General features: G+C 46.4%; 1 protein-coding gene across 8 annotated transcripts; it reads left to right on the forward strand.

Annotated features, from left to right (window-relative positions):
• The first annotated feature begins 712 nt into the window (after nucleotides 1-712).
• On the forward strand, nucleotides 713-23,605 carry LOC115082405 (immunoglobulin kappa light chain-like). 8 transcript variants are annotated; one of them, XM_029586625.1, is made up of 5 exons: nucleotides 713-816; nucleotides 911-1,214; nucleotides 4,103-4,124; nucleotides 19,136-19,169; nucleotides 23,046-23,605. In XM_029586625.1, exons 1-5 carry the CDS (start codon nucleotides 768-770, stop codon nucleotides 23,369-23,371), a joined length of 735 nt encoding a protein of 244 aa, XP_029442485.1. In that variant the 5' UTR covers nucleotides 713-767; the 3' UTR covers nucleotides 23,372-23,605. The 8 variants fall into 8 exon arrangements, with proteins under 8 accessions (XP_029442485.1, XP_029442489.1, XP_029442482.1 ...); XM_029586629.1 differs by lacking the exon at nucleotides 19,136-19,169 and adding an exon at nucleotides 19,540-19,573; XM_029586622.1 differs by lacking the exon at nucleotides 4,103-4,124 and having other exon boundaries at nucleotides 911-1,236.
• The last annotated feature ends 1,283 nt before the right edge of the window (nucleotides 23,606-24,888 follow it).

Raw genomic sequence — 24,888 nt, forward strand, 5'->3', positions numbered from 1 at the left:
GGAAACCCAAACCCCCGGGAGTAAAATTCAGAGACAAAATCTCTACAGAATGAACATGGAAACCCAAACCCCCAGGAGTAAAATTCAGGGACAAAATCTCTACAGAATGAACCTGGAAACCCAAACGCCCAGGAGTAAAATTCAGAGACAAAATCTCTACAGAATGAACATGGAAACCCAAACCCCCAGGAGTAAAATTCAGAGACAAAATCTCTACAGAATGAACATGGAAACCCAAACCCCCAGGTGTAAAATTCAGAGACAAAATCTCTACAGAATGAACAGGGAAACCCAAACCCCAGGGAGTAAAATTCAGGGACAAAATCTCTACAGAATGAACATGGAAACCCAAACCCCCAGGAGTAAAATTCAGGGACAAAATCTCTACAGAATGAACATGGAAACCCAAACCTCCAGGAGTAAAATTCAGGGACAAAATCTCTACAGAATGAACATGGAAACCCAAACCCCCAGGAGTAAAATTCAGGGACAAAATCTCTACAGAATGAACATGGAAACCCAAACCCCCAGGAGTAAAATTCAGAGACAAAATCTCTACAGAATGAGGCAGCAGAGCTCTGCCTAGGGTGGGACATGGATCTTACTAACTCTGATTTCATATGTAACAGAGGAATGGTAATGATTACCTATAATGATTTGCTTATGTGCATGTGCACTCCCCGGGGGTCTCCCTGCTGCTGCTATTTATGCTCCCGCCAATTTACAGCACAGATCAGAGCTGGGAGCAGGAGAACTTCACCCTCACAATGAGGCTGCCACAGACCTTGTTATTCTCTGTCCTGCTCTGGATTGCAGGTATGCGGGGCATGAGATATTTATAAACTGAATTACCCATAATAATAATGGTGCAAATATTAATTTAACAATTCTTTCTGTTCTGGTTTTCCAGCTGTTCAGTCTCAGACAGTTGTGCTGTCACCTGCTGTTCTCTCTGTGAGTCGTGGGCAAAGTGCAACTTTTTCCTGTAATGTTGGAGTAAAGGATGGAGATGCTACTTTCTTCCTGAGTCAGATCCCAGGAGAGGCACCGAAGCTCCTGCTGTATCACCATCACTCCTACTCAGCACCAAAGTATGGGCCAGGAATATCATCAGCCCATTTCTCAGCCTCTGTGAACAGCGCTGGAACAGAGTATCAGTTCCTCATAAAGAATGCAGAAGTCACAGACACCGCTCTCTATTACTGTCTGAAATGGTATAACAGTCCCCCAGGATACCACTGTGATAAATTGGCTGACAAAAACCCAGACTGATCTGTCAGTGTCACACAAAGAGGAAGAGCACAGAGCAGGTGTTAGACATGATGAGCTGAAAGCACTGAGTGATGGAGGGAGACTTCATGTGGGTCTAAACCTTATCAGATTATCTTATGGTGGGTGTCACAGGAATTTACAATGAAAATCCTGAATGATGCGGGGCACATTGCCTGAGGAACACTGCATAATGAGTATGTTCAGGGTACCAGGGAAAGATAAGCAGAGTAACACTGCAGAATGAACATGGAAACCCAAACCCCCAGGAGTAAAATTCAGGGACAAAATCTCTACAGAATGAACATGGAAACCCAAACCCCCAGGAGTAAAATTCAGGGACAAAATCTCTACAGAATGAACATGGAAACCCAATCCCCCAGGAGTAAAATTCAGGGACAAAATCTCTACAGAATGAACATGGAAACCCAAACCCCCAGGAGTAAAATTCAGGGACAAAAATCACTACAGAATGAACAGGGAAACCCAAACCCCCGGGAGTAAAATTCAGGGACAAAATCTCTACAGAATGAACCTGGAAACCCAAACCCCCAGGAGTAAAATTCAGGGACAAAATCTCTACAGAATGAACAGGGAAACCCAAACCCCCAGGAGTAAAATTCAGAGACAAAATCTCTACAGAATGAACATGGAAACCCAAACCCCCAGGAGTAAAATTCAGGGACAAAATCTCTACAGAATGAACATGGAAACCGAAACCTCCAGGAGTAAAATTCAGAGACAAAATCTCTACAGAATGAACATGGAAACCCAAACCCCCAGGAGTAAAATTCAGGGACAAAATCTCTACAGAATGAACATGGAAACCCAAATGCCCAGGAGTAAAATTCAGAGACAAAATCTCTACAGAATGAACATGGAAACCCAAACCCCCGGGAGTAAAATTCAGAGACAAAATCTCTAAAGAATGAACATGGAAACCCAAACCCCCAGGAGTAAAATTCAGAGACAAAATCTCTAAAGAATGAACATGGAAACCCAAACCCCCGGGAGTAAAATTCAGAGACAAAATCTCTACAGAATGAACATGGAAACCCAAACCCCCGGGAGTAAAATTCAGAGACAAAATCTCTACAGAATGAACATGGAAACCCAAACCCCCGGGAGTAAAATTCAGAGACAAAATCTCTACAGAATGAACATGGAAACCCAAACCCCCGGGAGTAAAATTCAGAGACAAAATCTCTACAGAATGAACATGGAAACCCAAACCCCCGGGAGTAAAATTCAGAGACAAAATCTCTACAGAATGAACATGGAAACCCAAACCCCCAGGAGTAAAATTCAGAGACAAAATCCTCACAGAATGAACATGGAAACCCAAACCCCCAGGAGTAAAATTCAGAGACAAAATCTCTACAGAATGAACATGGAAACCCAAACCCCCAGGAGTAAAATTCAGAGACAAAATCTCTACAGAATGAACATGGAAACCCAACTCCCCAGGAGTAAAATTCAGAGACAAAACCTCTACAGAATGAACATGGAAACCCAAACCCCCAGAGGTAAAATTCAGGAACAAAATCTCTACAGAATGAACCTGGAAACCCAAACCCCCAGGAGTAAAATTCAGGGACAAAAACTGTACAGTATGAACATGGAAACCCAAATAACCAAGAGTAAAATTCAGGGACAAAATCTCTACAGAATGAACATGGAAACCCAAACCCCCAGGAGTAAAATTCAGAGACAAAATCTCTACAGAATGAACATGGAAACCCAAACCCCCAGGAGTAAAATTCAGGGACAAAATCTCTACAGAATGAACATGGAAACCCAAACCCCCGGGAGTAAAATTCAGAGACAAAATCTCTACAGAATGAACATGGAAACCCAAACCCCCAGGAGTAAAATTCAGAGACAAAATCACTACAGATTGAACATGGAAACCCAAACCCCCAGGAGTAAAATTCAGAGACAAAATCACTACAGATTGAACATGGAAACCCAAACCCCCAGGAGTAAAATTCAGAGACAAAATCACTACAGAATGAACATGGAAACCCAAACCCCCAGGAGTAAAATTCAAGGACAAAATCTCTACAGAATGAACATGGAAACCCAAACCCCCAGGAGTAAAATTCAGAGACAAAATCTCTACAGAATGAACATGGAACCCCAAACCCCCAGGAGTAAAATTCAGGGACAAAATCTCTACAGAATGAGGCAGCAGAGCTCTGCCTATGGTAGAAGATGGATTTTAGTAACACCGATTTCATATGTAACAGAGGAATGGTAATAATTACCTATAATGATTTGCATATTTGCATGTGCACTCCCCGGGGGTCTCCCTGCTGCTGGTATTTATGCTCCCGCCAATTTACAGCACAGATCAGAGCTGGGAGCAGGAGAACTTCACCCTCACAATGAGGCTGCCACAGACCTTGTTATTCTCTGTCCTGCTCTGGATTGCAGGTATGTAAGGCACTGGATATTTATAAACTGAATTACCCATAATAATAATGGTGCAAATATCAATTTAATAATTCTTTCTGTTCTGTTTTCCAGATGTTCAGTCTCAGACTCCTGTGCTGACGCCTCCTGTTCTCTCTGTGAGTCGTGGGCAAAATGCAACTTTTACCTGTGATGTTGGAGTAAAGGATGACTATGCTACAGCTTTTCTGAGCCACATCCCAGGAGAGGCACCAATGTTCCTCCTGTATCACCATCACTCCTACTCAGCTCCAAAGTATGGGCCGGGAATATCATCAGCCAATTTCACTTCCAATGTGAACAGTGCTGGGACGGAGTATCAGCTCCTCATAAAGAATGCAGAAGTTACAGACACCGCTCTCTATTACTGTCAGAAATGGTATCCACCTATCTCAGTGTACCACTGTGATAAATCGCCTGACAAAAACCCAGACTGATCTGTCACTGTCACACAAAGAGGAAGAGCACAGAGCAGGTGTTAGACATGATGAGCTGAAAGCACTGAGTGATGGAGGGAGACTTCATGTGGGTCTACACCTTATCAAGGATTATCTTGTGGTGGGTGCCACAGGAATTTACAATGAGAATCCTGAATGATGCGGGGCACATTGCCTGAGGAACACTGCATAATGAGTATGCTGAGGGTACCAGGGAGGGATAAGCAGAGTAACACTGCATAATGAGTATGCTGAGGGTACCAGGGAGGGATAAGCAGAGTAACACTGCATAATGAGTATGCTGAGGGTACCAGGGAGGGATAAGCAGAGTAACACTGCATAATGAGTATGCTGAGGGTACCAGGGAGGGATAAGCAGAGTAACACTGCATAATGAGTATGCTGAGGGTACCAGGGAGGGATAAGCAGAGTAACACTGCATAATGAGTATGCTGAGGGTACCAGGGACGGATAAGCAGAGTAACACTGCATAATGAGTATGCTGAGGGTACCAGGGAGGGATAAGCAGAGTAACACTGCATAATGAGTATGCTGAGGGTACCAGGGACGAATAAGCAGAGTAACACTGCATAATGAGTATGCTGAGGGTACCAGGGAGGGATAAGCAGAGTAACACTGCATAATGAGTATGCTGAGGGTACCAGGGAGGGATAAGCAGAGTAAGACTGCATAATGAGTATGCTGAGGGTACCAGGGACGGATAAGCAGAGTAAGACTGCATAATGAGTATGCTGAGGGTACCAGGGACGGATAAGCAGAGTAAGACTGCATAATGAGTATGCTGAGGGTACCAGGGACGGATAAGCAGAGTAAGACTGCATAATGAGTATGCTGAGGGTACCAGGGACGGATAAGCAGAGTAACACTGCATAATGAGTATGCTGAGGGTACCAGGGATGGATAAGCAGAGTAACACTGCATAATGAGTATGCTGAGGGTACCAGGGATGGATAAGCAGAGTAACACTGCATAATGAGTAAGCCGAGGGTACCAGGGAGGGATAAGCAGAGTAACACTGCATAATGAGTATGCTGAGGGTACCAGGGAGGGATAAGCAGAGTAACACTGCATAATGAGTATGCTGAGGGTACCAGGGAGGGATAAGCAGAGTAACACTGCATAATGAGTAAGCTGAGGGTACCAGGGACGGATAAGCAGAGTAACATTGCATAATGAGTATGCTGAGGGTACCAGGGACGGATAAGCAGAGTAACCCATAATGAGTATGCTGAGGGTACCAGAGACTGATAAGCAGAGTAACATTGCATAATGAGTATGCTGAGGGTACCAGGGACGGATAAGCAGAGTTACCCTGCACAGTGTTTATCCTGAAGAAGCAGCTCTGAGCCCGATCTGTGTCTCATTCTCATGCTCCCTGCCCTGCGATGCCCTTCCTCCCATCTTCTAAGCTTCATTGCAGAGATGCTATTGCTTTCTGCTACTTGGCTACACCAGAGACCTTTGCTTTGTGATGGAGCCTGAGGGTCAGGCAGCTCTAAGAAGGAAGATGGGGTTGGAGGGACTGAATTGTGATCTAGAGGCTGAAATGGGAAGATGGGCTGGGGGAGAGAGTAAGTGTCTGAAACAGGGCTTGTGCAAGGTTTTGTTATGGTTGAGCAGTGTTTGGGTGGATCCTTGGGTATTGGGGCACATGACCGCGCCCACAGGGAGGAGCCCCGTGAGGAGCCATAGTACTGGGCTAGACTCAGAACACACAAACACAGTTAGTTCTTTATTATACAGCTTGAAGAGTACCACCAGAAGTGGCAGTAGTGAGGCAGTCTGGTAGTTGCCGTCTCAGAGACCTCAGCAGAGGGAGCCCTTCTCACCCTGTTGATATCGGAAGGATCCGAAGCAGGTTTCCCAGCAAGGAAGTACTGTGGATGAGATAGACTGAGAGTAGAGTACTCACTAGGTGTTTGCTGTAGATATGCGATTCCACAGGTTTGTAGAAGTAAGTGCAGGCACCGAGGCAGGGAGAACAGGCCCTCGAGGAGCGAGTACATGTTCCCTGTGAGGCACCTGAAATAAAGGAAAGGGCCCCTGAGGTGCGGGTACCCAGGTTAGTAGTTACCCCGAACGGCAGAGAGAGAGCTTCCAGCGGCAGCACAGAAGCAGCAGAGTAGCATAAACAGGAAAGGATTTGAGTCCTTGATAACTCAACGAGCTAGCAAATTAGAATAGGTTATATACCCTGATGGTGTGACGTCAGCATCGGGGAATGCCCCGAGGTTTGCACCAATGTTGGAATAAAGACGTGGGTAGCGCACCCTAGTAGGTACGTGGGAGGATCATGGCAGGAGGCTGCACCATAGCCATTCCAGGGACTCCAGAGAGGTCGGCTTGTAGACATAGCGGTAGCCATCTTTCCTAGGTAAGTGGGAGGAGCTGTGAATAAGGTGAGGCAAACAGGGCAAAGCCGTCTATCACCGACGGACACAACAGTACCCCCCTTGAAAGGGCGTCCATGCTGTTTCCTACCAGGTCTTGGTTTCTGAGGATGCAATCTATGAAAGTCTAGTAGCATCTCTTTATCCAGTATATTAGCCAATGTAGGATTGATAAAGCAAGAGGGTAGGCGATCTAAGAAAGCCGTTTGGGCAGTAATGCAGATTAGATGCCAAAATAGTCCAAGTGTAAGCTTTATTTGAATGGAGACACAAATTCATATAAATGCCCGACTCAGGCCAAGTTTCGCCCCGTTTGGGGCTGCCTCAGGGGCTGTGTGAAGTTGGTCTCTTTATATATATCAGAAAACTGTCTTAGGGTTAAAGCACCAAATATCTTAATAGTCTGGTAATTTTAATGTTGATATAGTGACGTGTAGTCTCCGTTCCGATACAGCAAGGACATTTAGCCAATGTAGTCCAAGAGTTTTCTTCAGGTCCATAGCCCTCCCAAGATAGGAGATATTCCCATACTCTGCCTCTCTTTCTCACATCGAGAATAGCGTCTACTTTGTATTGGATGCTTCTTCTGCTTCTACTGGTGTAGCTTCTGGTGACTTGTTGGAGAACTCACTAAGGATCAAAGGCTTCAATAGTGATATGTGGAATGCATTGTGGATCTTCAATGTGGATGGTAGCTTCAGACTATAGGTGAGATTGCCTAATTGTCAGAGAATAGGAAATGGTCCAATGAAGCGAGGAGCGAAGCAAGCTGAGGGTAGTTTAAGTCTCAAGTGCTTAGTTGATAGCCAGACTTTGTCACCAGGCTGGAACTCTGGAGCCTTACAGTGATGAGCATCATATCCCTTTTTAGCTCGAATTCCTACTTTAAGACACATGTCTTTTGTCTGCGTCCAAAGTTGTTGAATGTCTTTGGCAGTTGATTGAGCTGCTGGGGACAACACTATGGATGTGAATCGTTTTTCTAACGAATTAAAATATCGTAGGATATTTCTAAATTAGTTAATATATCGGGTAAAAACAGAAACGATCACTTTCCCCCCCGAATTTTTGTAAAAATCATTTTTCGGGTTAGTGCGCGGTAACAAAAAAACGTTTATTTTTGTTATTTTTTGTTACTTTTTGCTATTTTTGTTAGTGCGCGCTAACATGAGTTAGCGTGCACTAACCCGAAAAACGATTTTTCACAAAAAAAAAACGGGGATCCGCGGGAAAATGAGATGTTCCTGTGGCCAGACGAACCCAAAAGCGGGAACAATCGGGCACCCGATCCACATCCCTAGACGACACTGATAATGGAAGTGGCAGTGGTGGCAGTGGTAGTCGTCCATAAACCACTTCGAATGGTGTTGATCCAGTGGATGTTGCTGGATGAGTGTTGCGTCCGATGTCAGACAGCTTCGCCGGACATTCCTCACCTCTATTTCAGCCTACTCCACCAGCCTCGGGAGAATGGCATCCGTGGCATCTCCTTGCCGCACCATCCGGCTTCCCCGGAGCAGCTCTGGCATGGCGTCCTGCCATGTTGACCTGAGAACTCCTAGGGTGTGCACGCACGCACGCTTCAAGTCTTGTAGCAGTGTTGGCGCAACCTCGGGGGTGTCCCCCTCGAGTGATGTCATTGCTTCCGTATTCAAAAGGTTGCGCATTTGCTGACTCTCGCCGAGTTAGCAACAGATTGGATTTGTTCCGGTCTGAAGCTGCTCTGCCACTTCTACTGCCTGCTGGAAGCTACCTTCACCCTTCGGGGTCTACTAACCTGGGTACTCGCTCCTCGAGGGCCTTTGTGTCTCCCCTGGTGCCTTCTACCTATTCTTCAACCTGCTGGAACACTACCCATCAGCTACAGAGAGTGAGTACAACTTCTCCCAGTCTGTCTATCTACAGCTCCTCGCTGCTCATCTGCATTGGGCCCTACACACCATTGTGGAACGGGTCTCCTCTGCCGAGGACCACAGACTGTTATTACCTATCCTCTCTCTACTGCTCATTGGGAACTCTATCTACTCAGCTACCAGGGAGTGTACTATAACATCTGCCAGTCTATCTCTCCTACAGTGCCTTACTGGACGTCTGCATCAGGGCCTTACACCACCATTGTGGGACGGGTCTCCTACGCCAAGGATCACAGACTACTGCCGACTAATCTACTCTCTACGCCACCTCTGGTGGACCTCACTAGCTGTATAATAAAAGATCTATTCTCTGTGTTTGGGCATCTGAGTCTAGCCCAGTACTACAGTTCTCTATGGGGCTCCTCCCTGTGAGAGAATAGCATCGCTGTAGTCCCTGAGAATCCACCAAACACTTCAATATCATAACAATGAGAATTGATGTACAATTTACTATATGTGCCTCTATGTAAACCGTTGTGACGGTAGTATACTGAACGACAGTATAGAAAAGATTTTAAATAAATAAATGATGATGAATTCCACCCATGGCAACAGTTCACTCCAATCATTCTGGTGACTGTTCACATAGGCACGAATGAACTGCTTGAGTGTCCTGTTCATTCTCTCTGTTTGCCTGTTAGATTGTGGATGGTATGCTGAGGTGAAGTCGAGAAAAATTTCAAACTTCTTACATAGTGCCTTCCAGAACTTAGCTGTGAATTGGGCTCCTTGGTCGGACACTATGTGCTTAGGACTGCCGTGGAGACAGAAGATGTGCGTAATGAAGAGCTTGACGAGCTCCATGGCAGTGGATAAGCCAGGGAGAGCCACAAAATGAGCCATCTTTGAGAACCGATCTACAGTTATCCAAATCGTGTTGTTTCCTCCTGAAAGTGGTAAGTCTACCACGAAGTCTGTGGCGATGTGTGTCCATGGTTCATCTGGGACTGGCAAGGGTTGGAGCAAACCCCAAGGACGACCGGGTGGCATCTTCTGTCTGGCGCAATTTGCACAGGAAGCAACTTAAGCGAATGTGTCTTCCTTCATGGTGGGCCACCAATAAAAGTTTTGTAGCTTAGACAGAGTTCTGTGTTGGCCAGGGTGTCCTGCCAGTTTAGAGTCGTGAGCCCATGCTAATAACTTCTTTCTGAGGTTCTTGGGTAAGATAGTTTTTCCCACAGGTACTGAGTGAGTAGCTGCCAAAATAACCCTTTCTGGGTCAGTGATGTGTTGCGGTTCCTCTGGAATGTCCTCAGAGGAATGAGCGAGACAGGGCATCTGATCTGATATTCTTATCTCCAGGGCGGTATTTTAGCACAAAGTTAAATCTGTTGAAAAACAGAGACCATCTCGCTTGTCTATGATTTAGGCGCTGAGCGTGGCAGACGTACTCCAGATTCTTATGGTCTGTAAAGACAGTAACTTGATGTTGCGCTCCTTCGAGCCAAGGGCGCTTTTATTCGAATGCCATCTTTATAGCCAGGAGCTCCTTATCTCCTATACCATAATTTTTCTCCACTGAGGAGAAGTGGCAGGCGAAGAATGAGCAAGGTTGTGGAACCCTCGAATCACCGGCCTGACTTAGTACGGCCCCTACGCCAACGTCTGAGGTATCGACCTCTACGATGAAGGGCTGATGGGATCCGTATGTCGGAGACACGGCTTACCCGAAAAGGCATCTTTTAATTTCTAGAAAGCAGCTATTGCCTCCGCAGACCACTTTGCAACATTGGCACCTTTCTTCGTCAAAGCTGTAAGCGGAACTGTAAGTGAGGAGTGGTTCTTGATGAAAGTCCTGTAATAGTTGGTGAAACCTAAGAAACGTCTGAGAACCTTTAGACTGGTGGGTTGTGCCCATTTCTTGATGCTCTCTAGCTTTTGTGGATCCACTGAAAACCTTGGTTAGAAACGATGTAGCCCAAGAAGGGCACTGATTCCTTATGGAATTCACATTTGGATAGCTTGGCATAGAGATGGTTTTCACGGAGCCTTTGTAGTACTCTTTAAACATCCTCCAGATGAGTGGTCATGTCTTGAGAGAATATCAAGATGTCGTCTAGATATACGACACACTTATAGAGGAGATCCTGGAAAATGTCGTTCATTAAATTTTGAAAGACAGCCGAGGCATTGCACAGACTGAAAGGCATCACTAAATATTCAAAGTGACCATCCCGGGTGTTGAAGGCCATCGTCCACTCATCGCCAGCTCATATGCGAAGTAAGTTGTAGGCTCCTTTCAGATCAAGCTTGGAGAAGATCTTGGCTCCCTGTAGTTTGTCAAATAGCTCTGAGATCAGAGGCAGGGGGTAATGATCATTCACTGTTATCTCGTTGAGACCCCTGTAATCTATACATGGACTCAAAGTTCCTGCCTTCTTCCCCACAAAGAAGAAACCTGCACAGCAGGAGACTTGGAGGGTCTTATGAAGCCTTTTTGGAGGTTTTCCTTAATATATTCGGACTTGGCTTTATTCTCTGTCACGGAGAGAGGGTACACCCATCCCTTGGGTGGTTCAGTGTTAGGCTTCAGATTAATAGCGCAGTCATAGGGTCTATGAGGTGGTAGTACATCTACAGCTTCTTTTGAAAAGACATCTAGGAAAGATGCATTATGAGGCGGCAACCCCAGCATTACTGGGGTGGTTGGCATGCAGCTTATATGAGCGACCTCCTTCAGGCATTTACCATGGCAGTCTGGACCCCAACGTGAAAGTTCCAGTGTAGCCCAATTGAATTGAGGCATATGCTGCTGCAGCCATGGTAGTCCCAGTACTGTAGGGTGCATGGCCTTCTCTAAAACAAAGAAGGAGATAGTTTCAGAATGAAGAGCACCGGTCCATAGACATACTGGTTCGGTGAGTTGGATTACTTCACCCGGTAAGGGCTCTCCATGAATGGATGACAGAAGGAGTGGAGACTTCAAAGTGCTCCACTAAACGTTTGTAGAATGAAATTGCTCCTGCCCCTGGGTCCACTAGGGCAAGAGTCTGGTACTCTAATGGTCCACAGATCAAAGATACAGCAAGAGAGAGTGGAGGAGAAGGAACAGTAAGACCTAAGAAGAGTCCTCCCGCAGGACTTAGGTCTGCCAGATCCCGGACATATGGGGCATGTTTGAACAGTATGGCCAGCTTGTCCACAATACATGCACAGCCCTAGTTTCTTCCGTGTTCTTCTCTCTTTGGATGTCAGATGGCTGTGGCCTAATTGCATAGGTTCTTCTTCGCCAACAACTGGAACAGAGGGAACAGGCCTGGGTATGGACTTAGCTCGTGCTTCACCCTGAAAGGGTTTTCTGGGAGTCTTGGTCTCATGAAACCTGTCACGAAGTCAGCGATCAAGGCTTGTTGCCAACTTCACTAGTTCAGCCAAGGTCTTAGGCATCTCATGAGCGGCGAACTCATCCTTCAGACGAGAGTTCAGTCCTTCGAAGTAGAGGATCTTCATGCATTTCGGGTCCCAGACTAATTCACACCAGTGTCTTGAATTCGATAGCAAAGTCAGCTAATGGTTTATTACCTTGCTTAAGGTGAACCAAAGAAGATCCTGCAGTGTTATACCGAGCAGGGTCATCGAAGACTGACTTAAACAGTTTGAGGAATCCTTTCAGGTCATGAAGAATCAGGTCCTCGTGCTACCACAGCGAAGAGGCCCAAGACAATGCTTGTCTGTCTAGGTACAACAGGATATTTATTTTTATTTTATTTATTTAGGTTTTTTATATACCGGCATTCATGAAAACAATCACATCATGCTGGTTCACAATAAAACAGGGGTGCATAATAAGCTTCAAACTGGAACTATAGTGCGGTAAAAAGCAGTTACAAATAACAAGGATGATTGAACTGGGCGAAGAGAGAAATAAAAGGAAAGGAAAGGTTAACGTTGGCTAACGATAATTACAGATAGTTGAAATTGAAATGGCTGTGTTTTATAATTTTGATGGTGAGAAATTAAATTAATTGGAGTTCGGGAATGCTTGTTTAAACAGCCAAATGTTAAGTCTTTTCCTGAAAATTGGGAGGCAGGGTTCCTGTCTAAGATCGGGGGGGATGGAGTTCCATAAAGGTGGACCTGCTGTAGAGAGGGCCCAATCTCTTAAGGTAATATGTCTAGTCTTTTTCTGCCGACATTTACCATCTTACTATGTGTAGAACAAGATGGCAGATCCTGAAGACCCATCCAGACTCTGCCCATTTTCTCTTCCTATTGCAGTACCACAGATTTCATCTCCAGGTTTTACCTTTGTTTCCCCACCACTGAAGATGCCCTCTGTGCTTATCCTACAATGTTGAATTTCCAATACTGCTTTGGCCTGGACCACCTTCCCTGAGAGGCCCTCCTATGTATCACTCCCCTTTCAGTATCAATATATTTCCTAATGTTACTCCCGACACTGCCCTCTTTACAGCCTTATTCTGGAACTTCTTTTCTACTGAAAAATTCTTGTCGCTTGTGCATTATTTTTCCCTTTGAGGTATTTAACCACCTCTAGTGTATCCGTCCCCTTCTGCAGAGTCTGCAAATTTGGGTCCTCAATGGCTGCTTATGCACAATTTTGGTAGTTCTTCTCTAGATTGTCGCTACTTTGGATATGCAGTCTCCCGAAATAGACACAATAGTCCAAGATGAGGTCTCAGCAATAACTTCATTTAATTTTAATATGTTCTATTTATAAGCCACCTTCATAACTCATCACATTTAACCAAAGCAATGTACATAAGATGGATAAATACATCATCAACACAGTAAAGAATGACAAGAAAGACAAAATGCAAACAAAAAAATATATATAATAAATAAACCCAAATACAAACCATACACCACAATATAAGACAGAGGTATTGCCACATGATTTTTTTCTGTTGGCTATAGCTCTCCTTGTCAAGCTTAACATTTCTCTGCTTCTCGGGGAGTGAGATAGTATGTGTAGGGTTATCCTATGGATCCATGTCTGTTGGCAGTGGCTAAATCACTCCTGGTTTGCCTGTCAGTGCTTCTAATTCCAACATCTTTTAAAAAGTGGGAACTACAGGTCCATGAATGCAGTGGGTGGAAAACCAGGACTGGCTCGGGCTCTTCCCTTTAGACCTGGAGCTATAAAATAACCGGCTAAAACTGTATGTGAGGGCGACCATAAAGAGATGAGAGAAATAGAATGACTGGGAGCATTGGGAAAGAAACATTTATTGTAATATGCAACTGGTGACGTAACTCGCCTTGGGTGATTTGTACAGGAAGACGAGGAATATATAAAAATGTGATAAGGATGATGATGAAACAGAGAAAGGCAATGAAGAAGGGGAATAGGGGAAGGGGAAGGGAAAAGAAAAGTAGGTTGGGGAATGGCTAGGATGGCCGCCTACATAGAAACATGTGAAACCCCCCTCACAAGAGACAGAGGTCTGAGCGCACTACCATTAAAGTGAACTGCAGCAGAGAAAAAAAAAAAAAAAGGAGGACCATGCAGCTGTGTAACATGAGCCGCCAGCCCAGGAAACACAGAATGAAACTGAAAAGATCATCAGATCCTTACTGTAAGGGCACTTAAATGACCATTGAATAGAAAAGTCAGATTTTCAGGTAGGGGCTGACTACCTTTGGTAATTTTGCAATGAAATATCCCTAAAAATCAGAGAATTCAAACTCCTAAATTACAGAACTATGCCTGGAAAAGGGATTTATGAGATAAATATACTGGATAACAGTCCTAGGAAGCAAACAGATTTTCATCCTGACTACAAAGGGTATTCAGACAGGAGGGTACCAAGTTCCCAGACAATAGAGGAGATGGCAGGCAGGATAGAGGAGTGTGCACATGGTCTTTATCTGTGGTCTTGCCTTTGTCTTGGCCTTTTGGCTGAGAGGTGACCCATTTAGGGTCAGCCAACAGAGAAAGCAAAAGTCAGGCTCAGAGAAGGTGACTGGCCATGAGCTTAGTAGATATAAAGTTACTGAAAGCTGAGACTGTGGAGGGGCAGAGCCACTGAACACTAAAACAGCCATGAGCCTAGTGGAGCTGTAAACCTTCCTACCAAGGGAGGAGAACTGAAGGACAGCAGCAGGCCTGGAGGTGGAGTCAGCCCCCCCCCCCCCACCCCCCCGAGTGAGGGGACCCCAGTGGCAGATCTGGAGAGCAAGATGTCCCACTTGAGCAAGGGAACCCCAGTAGCAGTCTGGAAGGCCGAACTGGCTTCCCCAGGAGGGTGTGAACCCCAGTGGCAGTCCGGGAGGCAGAGTTGGGTCCCCCAGGAGGGTGTGGGCCCCGGCGACAGACCAGGAGGAAGAGTCAGATCTCTCAGCAGAACAGAAGGAGGCAGTTTAGATACAATGGCAACACCCCCTCCCCTCCCCCCAAGGCCAACACTGCCCACCAGCACAGTTGCATCTGTTCACATGGGTGAGACTTGGGATAAAACAGGAGAGGATAATAATAATGTTTTAGTAAGCAGGAACACAAGAGGTCCCTTCTCTTCTATATGGTGGTATACTGTGGGGGCCAACAACCTCAAATTGCCAAATATTAAGTGTCCTTACTACCTTGTAGAAATGTATATAGTTGTGTGGCCTGACACTATTAACCACGAGCAGATAAGTATGCTGTTTGACATCCTATTAGTGATGTACATAGTCATGCAGAAATGTATATACGTGTATAATCTAATAAACCTGTATACATTTGTACATAGTCATGCAGAAATATATATTCTTATATAGTCTAATAAACCTGTATACATTTGTACATACTGCTAGCCTTGTTCATACTCCCGTTTGTTTCCTGGGGTGAAAGGACAGAAATCCCACTCACTAATACCTTCTTCCCCAGATGGAGGCACCAGGCGCCAAGAACGTGAGGATCGATGGAGTCTGCCCTAGGGGGGGCTCCCGCCAGATCAGTCCCAGACTAGGAATGCCCCATGAGGTAAGCGGTCAAGGGGGAGCTACACCTGGTACAAGGACCCATTGAATCCTTACCAGAGCAAGGTGTCCATAGTAGGTTTGATGAGACAGTTTAACTAGACGGACTGATCCATTTGCATAAACACCTCTATGGGAGGTACTACAATGGATCATTCCAGTCGATAATATAGTAACCCCCTAGAACTTTCCAGAAGGGGAGCAAGACAGAAGTAGTAAAAGAATGATAAGGAGAGGAAGTATTTTCCCCTCTCCTCTGTAAAGGTTTTGCAGGAGGGACTGCCCCTCAGTGTTGGGTCCAAGGGTTGACCCTGAAGGGACAGACTACTAGCCCAAAGAAAAGGGCTCTGGAGTTAGGCCCCTGACTACCTCTCTAGGGAGAAAACTGGCAACTTTGTCCACCCCTGAACTGGAGCTACAATCCTACGAGGTAGGACTCAGTAAAGGTTTCTCAGATATTGGAAGATAGCCTTTATCCTTAGGTCTGTCCCTTACTAGAAAGAGTCCTCTTCTATTTTTGAAGGCTTGGAGTTTATGTGCTTCTAGGGGCTTTATCAGTAAGAACATAAGAACCTGCCATACTGGGTCAGACCAAGGGTCCATCAAGCCCAGCATCCTGTTTCCAACAGTGGCCAATCCAGGCCATAAGAACCTGGCAAGTACCCAAACACCAAGAAGACTTGGAGCTGTTGGTTTGCACCCTGGGTTGGTACATGCAGTGCAGCCACAAGACAACTCGGCAGAAGGAGGGACAGGAATGCTTACCCATCTGTTACTGTCGAAAAGAAGTGCAAAGAGGTCACGTGGAGAGGAAGGTCAGAGTGACACAGAACACTGGAGAACGGGTACCAGGAATCATCCAAGGAATACAAGAAACTCAAAGCCAGTCACCAGAAAAGCCCGGAGGTCCCGAAACAGTGTGCTTGTGGAATTGCAGTTTGAGAACATGGACTCATCTCTTGAGAACAGATTTATAAATGGAATCCTTCCACCTGTCTGTTTGCTGGAACACTGACTGCCCCATCGCCTAAGGGTCCTGAAGTCAAGCTTCCTGTTTGGAAGAAAACCCTTGGACATATTGTGTACATTAGGCTTCAGCAATCCCAGAAGTGGATTCCTCCCTGCCCCCAGCCCCCACTCAATGAGGGAAGGCACAATAGAATATGATGGGACATAAATCTGCACAATTTATTTCCTGGTGCAATTACATCACGGCTGGCGCAAGGGTGTCAGGTACCCTCCCCTAATAGACAGACTTTCCATCTGTACACACCTGCCGAGTGAGGGCAGCTCTGGCACAGCATCCACCTCTCACCCTGCTTTCACCCTCTGCCAAGTCCTGCATCCTCCTCGTTTTGCTCAGCACAGTAGCATCACCCAAATCTCTATGTCCCCTTCATGCAGTGCCCAGAATCCTCTCTCTCCACCTCCTTACCTGACCAGAATCCTTTCTCTCTCTCTTCACCCCCACCCTCACCTGCTCAGCACTCTCTTTCTCGCCATAAGCCCAATACCCTCGCTCTACAACTCCCCCATCCACCCAGTGTCCGTTTTGACTCCACCACCCATCCAGCATCCATTACCTTCTCTCTTGAGGTACTAAGCCTTAAAAACAAGTAGGTGACATGTGGAGGTTTATGCCATCTCAAAAGATTTGATGTCATAAGTGACTGTCTAGTTTCTCTAATGGAATAACCAGCCCTGAGGGCCGTAGACCCCCATTTGATCTCTGCTTCCCCCTTACCCAGGTCAGACCAACAAGCTGATCCAGTCATGCTTTTGGCCTTTTGCATGCATGGAATTCTAATTCTGACTTCCCAAGGACAAGCAGGGTTACATCCTCGTGCATGAATTGGGGGCAAAACCAGGACTGGATCAGAGATGGCTGTCATAGACATACCTGGGAACTCTCCAGATTTGGCCTGGAGACTCCAGAATTCTAAAAGAAACACCAGATCTCCAGGCCAAGACCATAAAACTCTGGATGCTGTGACAGAAAAAGGCCCCCACGGGAGCCCAGGAAGAAGCAGCAGCATCGAGACTGCGCAGTTGAAGGAGGGTCATCAAGCTGCATGGTGTGGAAAGAAGAGGCATAGCGTCGAGAATGCACGGTTGAAGGAGGGGCGTTGAGCTGCATGGGCTGCAGATAAGTAATGCAGGGTTGGGCCTATGCAGTTGAAGGAGGAATACAGAGTTGAATGGGTGGGAGGAAGAAGGGCAGCGTCGGGCCCATGTGGCCAGTGGACCATTGGAGTTCCAGAAAAAGAAATGGACAATAAAGAAAGAGGCTGCTGATCCAAGGGCCCACGTCAGAGGTTGCTATTCCTGGTGGATTCCAAGGGAAGGGGAAGAGAATGAGTGAGCTTCTCTCTGAGAGTGTGTGTGTTTGTGTAAGAGGCAGAGATGTGAGAGTCTGAGTGAGCACGGACGCGAGAGTTAGTGGGCATGTGTGTGTGGAGGAGAGAGATGAGCGAGTGAGTGAGGGGAAAGAGAATGAGTGAGCTTCTCTCTTTGTGAGAGTGTGTGTTTGTGTAAGAGGCAGAGATGTGAGAGTGTGAGAGAGCACGGACGCAAGAGTTAGTGGGCAGGTGTGTATGGAGGAGGGAGATGAGTGAGTGAGTAAAGGGGAAAAGAATGAGCGAGCTTCTCTTTGAGAATGTGTGTGTATGTGTAAGAGGAAGAGAACTGAGAGTGTGAGTGAGCACAGATGTGAGAGTTAGTGCGCATGTGTATGGAGGAGGGTGATGAGTGAGTGAGTGAGGGGGAAGAGAATGAGTGAGCTTCTCTCTGAGAGTGTGTGTGTTTGTGGAAGAGGAAGAGAAGTGAGAGTGTGAGTGAGCACAGATGTGAGAGTTAGTGCGCATGTGTATGGAGGAGGGTGATGAGTGAGTGAGTGAGGGGGAAGAGAATGAGTGAGCTTCTCTCTGAGAGTGTGTGTGTTTGTGGAAGAGGAAGAGAAGTGAGAGTGTGAGTGAGCACAGATGCGAGAGTTAGTGCGCATGTGTGTGTGGAGGAGGAAGATGAGTGAGTGAGTGAAGGGGAAAATAATGAGTGAGCTTCTCTCCGAGAGTGTGTGTGTATGTGTAAGAGGAAGAGAATTGAGAGTGTGAGTGAGCAGAGATGTGAGAGTTAGTGCGCATGTGTATGGAGGAGGGTGATGAGTGAGTGAGGGGGAAGAGAATGAGTGAGCTTCTCTCCGAGAGTGTGTGTGTTTGTGGAAGAGGAAGAGAAGTGAGAGTGTGAGTGAGCACGGATGCAAGAGTTAGTGGGCACGTGTGTGTGGAGAAGGGAGATGAGTGAGTGAGTGAGTGAGGATGCCTGTGAGAGAATGCCTATGGAGGAGAATGAGAGGAGTAAAGCTGTAAGTGAGCATCTGAGAATGTGTGAGAGAATGAGCATGTGTGTGTGTGTGTGAAAGTGAGTGTGACTATGTGAGTGTGTTAGTGTGTGTTTGCGCATGAGAGTAAGTTTTTGCGCATCAGTTGTACCTGCAATCCCGCCTTCCCCAACCCCTTTCAGTTCCTCCACAGTAATCTCAGGGTGACTGGAAATCACAGGTTTCCAGGTTTGGTTAGAGATAGGGCAGAGAGAAGGAGGCCAATGAGAAGCTGAGAAGGAGAGGACAGGGCAGAGGGATGTGATCATGTGCTGAGTGTTTAATTCATGCTGTAGGCAGGGCCCTAAAACTTGTTTTTTGTGCAGGACGACAGCTGAGATGTCTGGCTGTGTTTGTGTTCAGCCAGAGCAGCAAACTGATTGTCACAGGTAAGAACCAGCAGAGCTCTCTCTGAGAATGCGTCTAATTCCTGGCAGGAGAATCTAACATTTCCTCTTCTAACCTCTTTTACAACTCTTATGTCTTTCCTGGCAGCAGTCAGGGCTCTTGTGTGCTTTAGGGTGAATAATGATTGGCCAGGAGTCTTTGCCATGCGGGTACCTATGGCAGCACCGGTGCCGTCTCTGGTGAGAGACAACGCTCTCCCTTACCATCTCCATCAAACTCTTATTGCATGTAAACTCCCAGGAGTGTCCCCTTAAACTGGAGGGGTCCCCCTGCAGGGTGCAGGGTCAGACTCCTGGCTGAGCAGCTTAGGTTTCTTGTCCTGGGGGCTGACCAGGATGTCTGGCTGTGTGGGTGTTCAGCCAAAGCAGTAAACTGATCGTCACAGGTAAGAACGAGTCTAGCGAAAGTAATTATTGATTGGCTTTTCCTTTCACCATACAGCAAAGAACATTTTTAAGAGATTGGTGGGGAGAGGTCCTTTTTTTCAGTTTTACATTTTGAGTAAAGTGACGTTAAATTAACCCCAACTCGTAGGGTTTCCTGGGGTGCGAGTTGTCACTAGAGCTGCTGCTTCCACCCCATAATCCTTTTCCAATTGCCCCACAGGAGAAATTACCTTCCATGGGCAAACTGCTCGCCCTGCACAGAGCCGGGGATTAGAACTCATATCTTAACATTACAATAAACTTCTTGACTTACCAATGAGAAGCAAAGCCTTGCTTTAAGTTTCCTTCTTTCTTCATGATTTCTCCCTTTCAGTCTTCTTAATCTGTGCTTGATTGAAATAGTCATTATTATATTCCAGATTGTGTGTGAGGGTTTGAAGCTAAAATGTTTCCTACCATTGCCATTTAGAGGTTTTTCCTGCAGTCTCAGTGGCTGCCAGAGAAAGGGAGAGCGGCTTCTGAGTGTGTGAAAGGCAGGAATCCTCTCACTGATGGGATAAAAGGTCAACTAAGAGCCAGCAGGGCAGAATCCCAGGCAGCCTGACCGCTGTGTGCCTCAGAGATGCTGAAAGCTTTAGAAAAGTCCCCATCAGTCCGCATTCTCTGCAGGCTGTGACAATTAGATAAGAATTAGCCAAAGATGAGGCACTAATAAGTCACTTTGTCTCAGCACAGCTGCTTCCTTTGCTGTAAGATAAGTATTGGTGGAAGGGATCATCTTTAGGGTGATCCTTTAAGAAAGGAGAGTTCCCCTACAGCAGGACAGGAGCTCTGCAGAGCACATGAAATCCCTGCTTCAGGAGCCCTCCAAAGAAGGAACCCACCTGCTCTGGAAGGTTTTCTTCTCTCTTCTGAACTCTTATGTTTGGCCAAAAATAGCTATCACAGCCTGCTGAGTTTTCCCCACAGCAGTTAGGGCTCCTGCACCTCTGCACCATAACAAAAAAAAACAGGTCCCCTTTAGAAACACAAGTGAGGGCAAGGTAGGTTTGTGTTGGAGCAGGGCAGCCCTGAGCAGAGTTGCCCGAGCAGAGCTCCCCCATCCCCTCTCTGTAGGCGTTAAGCTTGCTAACTCCTCTCCTCTCATCTTCAGTTCTCCCATCCCCTCACCCCCAGCCCCAGAGAGTAAAATGTACAGGTGGTTCGTGAGCACAGAAGCGAAGCCCTCCTGGCCCTGTTTTCTTAGGATATCTGACAGAGCGAGCAGCAGAGAGAGCAGATGTCCTGTCTTACATCACAGATTCGAGGGCCTCCTGCCACTGAGTGCTGGGGGGGGGGGAGGGGGTCAGGAGCTCTGCCTAGCACTGAGCTGCACTCTTGGGTCCTACAAGCAGCGTTGGGTAGAGGTTTGCACATTGCCCGCACCTCTCAGAGCTCCTCTTTTCCTTTTTCACTGGGGAGTTAAAGATGGTTCATAATGCATTCATTGTAATAGACTTACAAATAAGTCCTTCTTGTAGCTGGGATTTCCTTTGGGACTGAGTTCGGGGCATTGCTGACTGGTGCCATTTCTCGTAGATATTACAGCTACCTGTGAGCAATGTGCAAATGTCCCTCCTGATAGCATCACAGGCCTGACGCTTGTACCAAGATGGACCCCATTAATATTACCTTAAATGCTAAACTGCGCTAAGGGTCCCCAAATATCCCAAGCTGCCGAGTAACTGCAGGGGATGTCCTGACCGAGCCCTTCTCTGGGTGAGCACAGGGCTGAAAGGGGCTTCCCTTGCTTTTGTCCAGCAGTAACCTCTCCCCTAAAGCCCCTAAGCTGTAGCTTTATTGGCTTAGCTTTCAGGGTTTAAAACAAGGGGCCCTGCTCACAACAAGCACTCATTTAAAAAAAACTGAAAAGGAGAAGGATTTGGTTTTCCCTTTTAATTCTCCCTGCATGCCTAGGGCCGGGTCACTCCTAAACGCCCTCGGGCGACCTTGGCATCTCTCTGCACAAAGACGCTAGAACAGAATAGGCCCAAACCAGGAACAGCTGGGTGGCAGCCCTCACAGCCTGGAGCTATTTCAGGAAGCTCTGAATATTGCAATTGAATCCCCAGTTCCTGCTCCCCGCCCCTACTGTTGCCTGCGACTCCTTTAATCCACTTTCTCCTGCCTGGAAGGCAGAGAATCCTTTGCAGAACCCCGGGGGGATTTTAACCTTTCAGAGCTGAGCATTTCTTGGCAGAATTCTTAACAAAATTGCCCTCCATCTCTCCCACCTTTGTGCCTACCCGTGCCATATCCTCCCCCCTTTCTCTGCAAACTTCCTCTCTCTGCTGTTTGCAATTGATTTCTGCATTAATTATCTGCAGTAAGAACCGTTCTAGCCGCATCTCTGCGCCCTGCGCCTGAATACATGTGCGTCTGTGATATCTGCAGTATGCAAGCAGCAGCCCTCATGGTAAGGGGCACAGAAGAAAACAGGAAGGGAAGCTTTCTCAATGGAAATAGATGGTTCTGAAATGTTTTACATTATCAAAGGAGTGCGATCAGAATGCAGTATGTGCAGAAAATTAAATCTATCGCCGTGTGCCCGCAGTGGGCTTTAGACAGACTCACAGGTCAGCCTTAGGAATCGAATAATTAATTTCTCTCTGCCATATCCGTATCCAACTTAGTATCTGATTCAGCAGGGGATTCCCCCCAGAGAAAACCTGTATTAAATGAGCCCCTTTCATTCGATATTTAAAAACTCCATATTAGCAATACAGAAAGTGACAGACAAGTGAAAAAGCCCCCAAATACTTATCTTCTGTACATGGAACCAGCGCCCGCATCTATAAGACCTTAGACAGAGTCCCAGGCACTCAGAAAGGGAGTGAAAACCAGGATTTGTACGACTGCATTTAATGACCTAGTATGTTCCTCTTGTATTTTTCCTTTGGGTTTTTTTTATGCTGATTCAGGTTTTATGTTATTTAGATGCCCATACTGTGTAGGTTTTAATTTCTGAGCCGTTTTGATCTAATATGGAAGGAAGGTATATAAAAAAAAATGTCTAAATAAATAAATAATATGGCTTCTTTTCATATCAAGTTAAGGATTTTTCTCTAAGACACAGAATTGGAGGACGCCTTAGTAATTCAGCCTCTAAGTCAGATACAGCTATTGGAGCAGTAAATATTAATTTAGTTTAAAAGCTGACACATGGCCTCTCTAAAGCCCATTGCAAACACAAGACAGAAGGTTTAATATTTGGCACATATTGCACTCTGATATCACTCCTGTCATAATTAAAAAAACATTTTAACTGAGAAAGATTCCCTCACTTTTTTCTTCAGTGCCACATCTGTAGCATCTGCCTTTCCCCAGTCTGGCGGTCTCTTTCCAGCTCTCTCTTCAGATATTGTATGCACAGAACTGCCATAGATGCTTTAATAATTTCTCGCTCTGCTCTCTTCCTCCCTTGTTAACCAGTGGACAGCTTTCCTAAGCCCTCCGTGCTCCTCTTCCCACCGCCGTCCCAGGAGCTGGCAGCCGACAAGACCTTCACCTGCCACATGAGTAAGCTGTCGGTGAGCCTTGCCAAAGTGCGCTGGACGGTGGACGGCACTTCCACGGACACCGGCGTCCAGACCGGCCTCCCCTCCCGGGACTCGGACAGCTCCTTCAGCCTCAGCAGCTACCTGACGGTGCCGGCCAGCTCCATGAGCCCCAACAAGGTCTATGCCTGCTCGATCCAACAGGAGGGCTCGGTGACCATCACCTCCGAAGGCCTAAGGCTGTCTGAGTGTGCTCAGTGACAAAAAAAATTATTTCTAAAGCAGGGGCCTCCTCCCCTCGCCTTGCCTTGGTTCTCTGTATCCTCCTTCCCTTTTGAGCAAGATCCTTATTTTGTTCTTGTCTTGTTTGCTTCTTCTTGAGTTCATGCAACAGCTTGTCAGCCAAAAATCCTTTCCAGAGTGTTCCTTTATGCCTTGTACTTTGTGCCAGTGTTTGCATCCATACATTAAAGGATTTGTCTGTCATGAACACGACTCCACTGGTTTCTCGAGATCCTCTGTGCAAACCCTGCTCTTCTTTCCCCTGCCTCCCACACCAGAAGCCTCACTCAGCTCTTCTTCCCTCTGACTGCGAAATGCCTCGCCTTCCAGATCCACACTTGGCAATCCCAAAACATCCGAAACTCAAATGAGAGGCAGGTCGATCTCATTAAATGTAATCCTTCACCACAGGTAACCCAAGAAGCGACATATAAAGTATGCGTAAGGTCATAGGTGAGAAAGAAGACGGTCTCTTAAAATCATGAAACGAGGGCTGAAAAGCCCGCTAACTCAGCTTCAATAAAAGAGCTCACTTTCAGCAGGTTTTCATTTATTCTCGCTCTTTGTGCTGCAGTTGGTTTGATTTTCATGAATCCTTGCAATAATGGCAGGGTTGTCAACACATTACCTAGGAATTATTTATTTCCCTATAAAATGCCATTTGCTACTGCTGTCACTTAGCTCTCTGCACTGTACTCTGCTTGGAGCATAGCCTCTGATGCAATGAGTGGTATATAAGCTCAAATAAAGGAAAAACCAGAAAGCCATTGTCATTACAGAAAGCTATCCTCAGTGCAAGGGTGTAGGCCTGAGGTCAGTGAATCGATCTCCTGGTTCAGTGACAGAATACACCACGTACGCATTCAGACGTTCTCAGAGGAAAAGAGAGGACTGGGACACCTCCAGCTTTTGAGGACCCTAGACATAATTATGTCTTTTACCAAATCATCTCTCTCTTATTTGCTTCAATTTGCAGCTGTAAGCTGAGATGGTCTATCACATTTTGGTCCAATAGGGAAGCACATAAAAACAAATCGAGAAACTTATAAAATGCCAAAAATCTAACAAGTATCTAAATTTGAGGTCCCACTTTGAACTTGAAACCCAGGCCAAATGACCTTCCTGCCCCCCCCCCCCATTCCCCCCCCGTCCCTCTGATTGGCCCTGCAAGCATACGAGGTCTAAAGATCTTCATGAGATGCTGCTGCAAAGTGTTTAATACTGAGGGGTGTCAGCTACAGAGACCCCCTCCCATCTTCTCTCAGCAGCAGACAAATCTCACCTCCAGCAAAACAGGCCATTTTCTAGTTGAAATACCGGTCCCAGTTTCCGAGGGGCCCTGCCTTCCTGTGTGCCTGGAACGCAGAGTGTAGCGCGTCACCCCGCGTGGTTAGGCCTGGGAGCTCCCAGAAGGCCCTGCTCCTGCTAGCACAGCCAGGTCAGGAAGACAAAACGTCGACTCCAGAAACAAAGACATTATTTTATTTTGCTTTTTA

This window comes from Rhinatrema bivittatum, unplaced genomic scaffold (genome assembly GCF_901001135.1).
Source record: "Rhinatrema bivittatum unplaced genomic scaffold, aRhiBiv1.1, whole genome shotgun sequence".
Classification (NCBI taxonomy): Eukaryota; Metazoa; Chordata; class Amphibia; order Gymnophiona; family Rhinatrematidae; genus Rhinatrema; species Rhinatrema bivittatum.